The sequence below is a fragment of the Priapulus caudatus genome, unplaced genomic scaffold (assembly GCF_000485595.1).
Source record: "Priapulus caudatus unplaced genomic scaffold, Priapulus_caudatus-5.0.1 Scaffold1046, whole genome shotgun sequence".
Taxonomy (NCBI): Eukaryota; Metazoa; Priapulida; class Priapulimorpha; order Priapulimorphida; family Priapulidae; genus Priapulus; species Priapulus caudatus.
The window spans coordinates 23664-31650 of record NW_014578107.1 but is presented as its reverse complement, the minus strand read 5'-3'; the positions used below and the strand labels follow the sequence as shown (position 1 = coordinate 31650).

Sequence of the window (7987 nt, the reverse complement as noted above, 5' to 3'; positions counted from 1 at the left end):
ACTAGAATCCCGCCACTCCACCACAGAGTCACCGCAGTAGACGTTAGATGAGCGCTGTCGCTCCGCGGCACTTGTTTATTGAAAATGCTCCAAGCGTCTGTGGTCTACATGGTCTCTCGTCACTACCTTGTGTTGTGATCACGCTAGGCAGCCTAAAAAAGCTGTGTGGCTTTCTCTGATACCGATTGCTGCAGTTGACAACACTGCAGGAGAGCGGCGTTGGGATGGATTTGCTTAATAGGCGAATAAAATGAGCAGAGGTGCGTTGCTCAATGTACTTGTACCATGCCTTCAGGAATTGGTTTCGGGAACCGTCATGGCCGGCGGCATTGCATTGTGGGTAATTTGGAAATTTGGGGAGCCCTCTATACAACAATAGGCATGCCCACGTGACTAAAAATCAGTGCATTCGACCCCCCTCCCCCGTACTTCAATCAATGCTGCCCCAGCCAGCAAGCACGAGCCACGATGTGCACAGCTACGGACGTGGGTAACAGGGGTGTCGCGGACTGCTTTTTTTCATTTTTTTTTTGCGTGAGAATGCGTAGAGCATGCGGGAGTGCGGGACAAGAAATTTGTAAATTATGACCACTTGACTCGGTATATGAATACAATACGATACAAAATATATTGCATAGCAGGGTTTCTTCTGAGGGAAAATTAGACAACGGTGGTAATGGCAAGTTTGGGGAAAAAACGCACGATGAATTCAAAGACATGCAGTAGGCACGAATGTGGATTCTGCAGGCAGACGCGGGGGGAGAGAGGTAGAGGAGGGTTCTGGGGGTCTCCCCCAGCAAAATGTTTAAAATTTGAATGTCTTAGACTGCATTTGAGGCACCCTGAAAATAAAGTTTCACCTTTTAGTTTAAATATTACTCTGTTAGCAGACCTACCAAATCTCACGCATTTCGCGGGAGACCCACGCATCTGCTGGACCCATTCAACGGAGTTATCGTAACAGGTATCAGTGTAAGTACGTGTGGAATATCTAAAAATCATGTTTTAGTTCTTGTGCATAGTTACTGAAGTCTATACTGTCATGATATAATTTGTTTGGATTACCTCTGTTTTAGCCCCGGTATCTCCTGAAGTTTGAACAGATCTACTTGTCAAAGCCTACTCACTGGGAAAAGGATGGTGCACCAAGTCCTATGATGCCTAATGAAGCCAGACTTAGAAACCTGACGTATGTGAATTGTGGGGAAAAATTTATTTTTAAATAAAGTAAAATAAAAACTATACCAGGAAAGCAATTGGTGATAGAACGTGATTTATGTATATACTTCATTGTACTAGTCAATTGTTGTGAGTCGTGACTACTTAGTTACAATATTTGGTGATTATAATTTATAGGTATTCGTTGTTTAAGGGCAGAATAAGGAGTATTATTAGTGAATTTCACAATACTAATGTAATACACATTTTCTGTCTTATATAAATACGTAACCTTATTGTAAAATCAAATATTTATTGTTTCTAAATTCTATGCATTACTTTAATACTCACTAGAACTAGAAATAGTCAATGATTATACAGCCTTGATATCTCGAACTACTTTATGTGTTATTTGTAGGTACTCTGCCCCACTCTATGTCGACATCAAGAAGACGGTGGTGAAAGAAGGTGAGGATCCAGTCGAGACACTGCACCAGAAGACATTCATTGGCAAGATCCCGATCATGCTTCGCTCTACGTACTGCCTGTTGAATGGACAGACGGATCGTGATCTGACGGAGTTGAACGAGTGTCCGCTAGACCCCGGCGGCTATTTCATCATCAACGGCTCGGAGAAGGTACGTGGCTGGCCAAGTTCTAACTCTGTTGTATGCTGATGTTTAGAGGCGGGTAAGATATAAAACGTAGTTGAAACTTTAGAGAAATGTACAGGTAGACATACATATAGGCATACAGGCTTTAGTCAAAGTATAATACATAATAGAGATGGAGAGCAAGAGGAAGAAGGGGACTAGAATAGATGGGGAAAGATAAAGAGAGAGGGTGAAGGCAACTTGGTGGGAAATTTAATAAAATTGTTGAACAACAAAATGTTACTGGTACAGCTTAATTAATGTATATATGAATGCTTGTAGGTGTTGATTGCCCAGGAGAAGATGGCTACAAACACTGTGTATGTGTTTCAAATGAAAGAGCACAAATACGCGTACAAAACTGAAATCAGGTCTTGTCTTGAGCACTCGTCACGTCCCACCAGCACACTGTGGGTGAACATGCTGGCTAGAGGAGGTGGAGTAAGTATTGCTCTAAGTTTAATATGTTATCAGGAGTAATGTAAGGGTGACACACTAAAATGAGAAGAATCATACATTTACCCGTTTACAGACATTGTTGCCCAAGTGTATACTATAATTTTAAATATTTTTATTATGTATTTATAATATGATTTCCTACTAAAAAACTACTAAATACTATGCGCGAGCGCGTGCTTGCGTATGGTCGGTCGTTCATCTGTGCACGAGTGTGCGCGTGTGTGTAATATATATGTCTGCATTGTTCTATGCTGTAGGGTGCTAAGAAGAGTGCGATTGGTCAGCGTATCATTGGCATCCTGCCGTACATCAAGCAGGAGATTCCCATCATCATAGTGTTCCGAGCCTTGGGCTTCGTGGCTGACAGAGACATTCTTGAGCACATCATTTATGACTTTGACGATCCTGAGATGATGGAGATGGTACGGCAACAGTTGTGAGGAATGCGCGCAGTGTTCGACAATATCGGTGTGAAACTGCATGTGTATGAAATTTACGAGCGAGCATTATAACGTTAACGTTATGTTTTTACTTTAGTCTTGTTTTAAAAACGTCTCATTTTCCATTTCGTCAGATGAGTACTGCTTATTTGTCAGTGGTTTGACAGTTCATACATGTCATGCTTCAAATGCCCTGTTAACATATTGCTGGATGTTCGTTGTTGATATTCTGCTTAAAAATTGAGTTAGAGAGATCACGTGTAAGACATATAGCCCATGTAGTGAGATAGATAAATTCATCGTGCCTCTTGCGTATGTAGGTCAAGCCGTCGTTAGACGAAGCTTTTGTCATCCAAGAGCAAAATGTTGCTCTCAACTTCATCGGCGCCAGAGGAGCGCGACCTGGTGTCACAAAGGAGAAGCGCATCAAATATGCGAAGGAAATCTTGCAGAAGGAAATGCTACCGCACGTTGGTGTCAGCGACTTCTGTGAGACAAAGAAGGCATACTTCCTTGGGTATATATCAAAATTGTTTGTTATTCTCAACGATGTTTGTATGTATGAGCTTGTGGCTACATTGCCCAGTTCAATATTTAGACAAGAGTCAAGTCAAGACAAATAGGTAAAATAGACTCGGAATGTAGGTGTTGATGTTAAATGAAGGTTAGGCGTTCCGTCATGTACTTGGACGGTCAAATATGTAAAAGATCGATAAAATACATTGAAAAAATGCCATGACACGTTTCCCAGCTTGTATGTGTTGGAATGTATTTGTTAGACTTTGCATGTTTGTGCATATATGTATGTGTATGTTGTTTTTGTGTGATGCGTTTTGAATGGGTTTGGTTCTCCTCTGCATTAATCATTACTTATTTGGTGTACATTTATTTTCTATGCAGCTACATGGTGCACAGACTTCTGCTGGCAGCACTAGGTCGAAGAGAGATCGACGATCGTGATCACCTTGGCAACAAGCGTCTGGATCTGGCCGGTCCTCTTATGGCATTCCTGTTTCGGGGGTATGTTATCATCAGCTTGAAATAGCTCAATTTATTTGGATATCTAGCTATATGATCTATATATGTGACCCATCACATCGAAACAGGTCTTAAGTTGCATTTTGGCTGATATGAGTTATGCACGTTTTCAGATTCCTGACTCCATAAGCTTTATTTTGATACTTCATTCATCTCTGTAGCATGTTTAGTTAGAACTGGAGATATGGCCGGATTTGCCCGAACAAATTGGACGATTTCTGAGGAGTAGAATTTGAGAAAAATTAGTTGACAAAATCTCAAAATTGGGGAAAAAAATCAGTCACTCCACTACATCATGCACAGCTCAATACTTGGCTGTGCGACTTAAGACCTGGTTCGATGTGACAGGTCACATATTAAAAATGAAGTGATGAGCAGTGATCGGCCCTATGCGCCACCAGGCGCGAAGCGGATAGGTAACAAGTAACAGATGAGCAGTGAATGTGGAATAGCAAACATTTCTCTCACATGCATCTTTTTTTATTTCTTGCATCATATACTGTATACGCTGTATATTTTGGCAGTTAAGGCAATTAATTAAATTAATTATGTATATTTTGCAGTGGTTTAGTTTTCGGGAATTTCGCGAACGCGTCCCCGACTGCGAAAATAAAAACACGAGAATAATTAATACCGAATAATACCGAATTATCCGTAATTCACCGACCATGAAACTAACCGCACGCGAAATTGTCCGTCAAGTCTGAAGTCGCGAAAATATCTGTACGCGAAAAATATGGCGTATACAGTATTCTACAGAAGTGTAAGGGCTACATGTTTTGTCCCTGTGAACTGATGTTCTTCCTACACATCCACGCCGTCGGGACTAAATATTTCACTTGTAATTTTAGGCTGTTCAAAAATCTGATGAAGGAGGTGCGAATATATGCTCAGAAGTTCATCGACAGAGGAAAAGACTTCAACCTGGAGCTGGCCATCAAGACTCGCATCATCACCGACGGACTCAAGTACTCGCTGGCGACGGGTAACTGGGGAGACCAGAAGAAAGCTCACCAGGCTCGAGCTGGCGTGTCCCAGGTGGGCTTAGCCGCTATGTCTCTGATGCTGTAATGAGCAAACTAAGTGTTCTTCTTTATTTCATCTAATACAAAAGTAATGGCATGTCTTAGGTGAGCGAGTTAGAGAGTGAGATCTGGAGATGCATTGTTCTTAAAAGTTTGTCAATCGGAGTAGAATTCGAGTTTAAAGAGTGAGATCTGGAGATGCATTGTTCTTAAAAGTTTGTCAATCGGAGTAAAATTCGAGTTTAAAGAGTGAGATCTGGAGATGCATTGTTCTGCAGCAGTTCTCGGTTTGCTGCAGTTGATGCTGTCTCCATGACAGTGACCCTGTTTCCGACCTCCTTACCCTGCAGTCTCTGCCCAGGGTCAGGCCAGTAAGAGCGGGTACATTCCTGGCACAAGATACAAAAATGATTATGATCGTAGATGGATGACGTGTATTACTGCCAAGAGATGGAACTTCGCAACAGTATGCCACGTGGTCGAACAACGGCATTGTGCGTGATTCGACGGTGGAGTCGCGTGATGTTCTGACGGTCTGTTGTTGTCGTTTGCAGGTGTTGAATCGACTCACGTTCGTGTCAACGCTCTCTCACCTGCGTCGGTGTAACTCTCCCGTCGGACGTGACGGCAAGCTGGCAAAGCCCAGGCAGCTGCACAACTCGCAGTGGGGCATGGTCTGCCCAGCTGAAACACCCGAGGTAAGGGAAAGCGAGCTTGCAATGGCCCCAGTGGCTGTATCGAGCTGCAGGGAGCATGTGACACCCACACATAGTGGTGTTATTGGGAACGAGTATGTGGCGGTGTTGAGATTTAGGGAGCATGTGACACCCACACGGTAGTGGTGTTGGGAACGAGTATGTGGAGGTGTGCTTGGCAGAATGTAAGGTCGCGGAGGGATTGCACGGGGACTCCTGCTATAACTATCATAGAATGTTATTATGAGCTAATAATACATGGAGTGTATAACGGGAAAACGAGGAAATGGTGTTATATTACGGCAAAATTAATCAATTTCAAATGCAAGTCTAGAATGAATTGATAGTACAGGTACACCACCGATTTGCCGGAACCCTTGGTTCCAATGCTTTTCCGGATCATCCGTTTTTTCAGACCAAAAGAGGTCACATAATAATTCAACAATACACCTCTGAGCAACTAAATACCTCCCAAGTCTCTAAAGCACCATGCACTGCTAGAAATGTACACACAAATAGTAAATGTAAATTTATGTAAACCACCACTGACACTTGCACCTGCCTTAGACGCCATATCTAGGGGAAAATTTGAGCAAAACAAGGTGGTGGCCACCTGGTGAATTTTATCCGGACTAAAACAGGTTCCAGACTATCAGTGTCTGAAAAATACCTGTACCTGTACCTGTACCTGTATGCTGTATTGCATTAAGCAGAATTCTCTCCTCTCTAAATCGAGTCTAACGGCTTGTCTCTACAACAATCTAATATGAAAATCGTGAAATGTGTCGGATCAGCTTGTGCATCAATTATTGTAGGTAGGAATAAATGTTCCAAAGTTATCTTAATCTTTGTAAGCTTAGCAATTGGAGTAAACTTTTAGTTCAGTTAAAGAGTGAGATCTGGAGATGCATTGTTCCGCAGCGGTTCTCAGTTCACTGCGGCTGATGCTGTCTCCATGACAGTGACCCTGTTTCCGACCTCCTTACCCTGCAGTCTCCGCCCAGGGTCAGGCCAGTAAGAGCGGGTACATTCAATCCTATGCTTGACAAAGATTACAACCCAGCCACACACAACAGGTGGTTTACCTCATGAGAATTGTACTGGCGCAGAAAACTTAGATGGCGGGTGGCTAACATCAGTCGATGCTCTCGTTGCAGGGTCACGCCGTAGGATTGGTGAAGAATCTCGCACTGATGGCGTACATCTCGGTCGGATCTCAACCTTCGCCCATCCTGGAGTTCCTCGAGGAGTGGAGCATGGAAAACCTGGAGGAGATAGCACCGTCAGCCATATCAGAGTAAGGGGGCGAGCATGTTAGCACAGCACAGACATTACCTCGTTAATTTTAATCCCATTCCTTTTGCTTTAATTATACTGTTTTATTACTATTATTATATTAATTACTATAATTGCTTTAATTTCACTATTTGCTTTAATTACATATGAACGTTGTGCTCTTGCCCTAACTCATGTGGCATTTCGATGCGTTAGAACTGTTATACGTTATGAACTGTTCTTGTGTTTGTTGCTGCAGTGCGACAAAGATCTTTGTGAACGGCTGCTGGGTGGGCATCCATCGTGATCCCGAGCAGCTAATGAACACCCTCAAGAAGCTGCGACGACAAATGGACATCATCGTGTCTGAAGTAAGCGTCACGTCGGCATGGTAACGCATTCACGCGTTGACGTGGTGACAAACCGTCGATGTGGCGTGTTGTGTTGCTGCGTGGTTCGAAATGTTGTTTTGCCCATTCACCATGTTCACGTGGAGTCTGGTGTTTGTGACGACGATATTCTTTGTTTGGAAGTGTGGTTTAGATCTGCCGATGATTGAGTATTGCTTGAAATAGTTCGAAATGAATGCGATATCAGTTAGAAAACTTTTTTTGTAGATGTAAGTAGTCGGCAAAGTGAATGATGTGAGGGTTAGTGGAGTAGCAGACTAGTCTGCAGAGGTAGAAATAAGGAGAAAAAAAGAGATGGTCCACAGGACCATCTAGTTTGAAATTTAGATGGTTCTTCAAAATTTTAGATGGTCCTCTTAAATTTCAAATTGTTCTCTAAAAGTAATGCGGCGTGCAAGCGTAAGAAAAAGATTTTACGATACAGTAATTGTTTATTCACTTTAATAGTATATTGGAACGTGGAAACCTCAAAAAAAATTCCCGTGAAATGGGACCAAAATATTCAATAGTCCGTCGGACCATTGACTTTGAAAATCTGATGGTCCTCCTGATTATTTGATGGCCCCGGACCATCGGACCATCGCTTATTGCGACCCCTGGTCTGTCGGTTTGTTAACGCGGTGCTCTCCTGCAGGTGTCGATGATTCGTGATATTCGCGAGAAAGAGATTCGTATCTACACGGACGCAGGCCGCATCTGTCGTCCGCTTCTCATTGTCGAAAACCAGAAACTGCTGCTGAAAAAGCGTCACATCGACATGCTGAAGGAAAGAGAATACAACAACTACAGGTGCGGCTGCCTGCCTGTCGTGTGTTTAAGGAGAGAGGGGGATAA

The 7987-nt window shown here is 42.9% G+C and overlaps 1 protein-coding gene across 1 annotated transcript in view; it reads left to right on the top strand.

Moving 5' to 3' along the window:
- The window catches only part of LOC106815120 (DNA-directed RNA polymerase II subunit RPB2), a 24816-nt gene that overhangs the window by 9578 nt on the left and 7251 nt on the right, over positions 1-7987 (top strand). The window contains exons 13-24 of the mRNA XM_014819550.1: positions 296-340; positions 1077-1189; positions 1577-1796; positions 2094-2252; positions 2528-2692; positions 3031-3227; positions 3611-3730; positions 4600-4786; positions 5328-5471; positions 6626-6765; positions 7003-7114; positions 7788-7961. Of these exons, the coding sequence (XP_014675036.1) occupies positions 296-340; positions 1077-1189; positions 1577-1796; positions 2094-2252; positions 2528-2692; positions 3031-3227; positions 3611-3730; positions 4600-4786; positions 5328-5471; positions 6626-6765; positions 7003-7114; positions 7788-7961 (1776 nt within the window). The remainder of the gene's footprint in view (positions 1-295; positions 341-1076; positions 1190-1576; positions 1797-2093; positions 2253-2527; positions 2693-3030; positions 3228-3610; positions 3731-4599; positions 4787-5327; positions 5472-6625; positions 6766-7002; positions 7115-7787; positions 7962-7987) is intronic.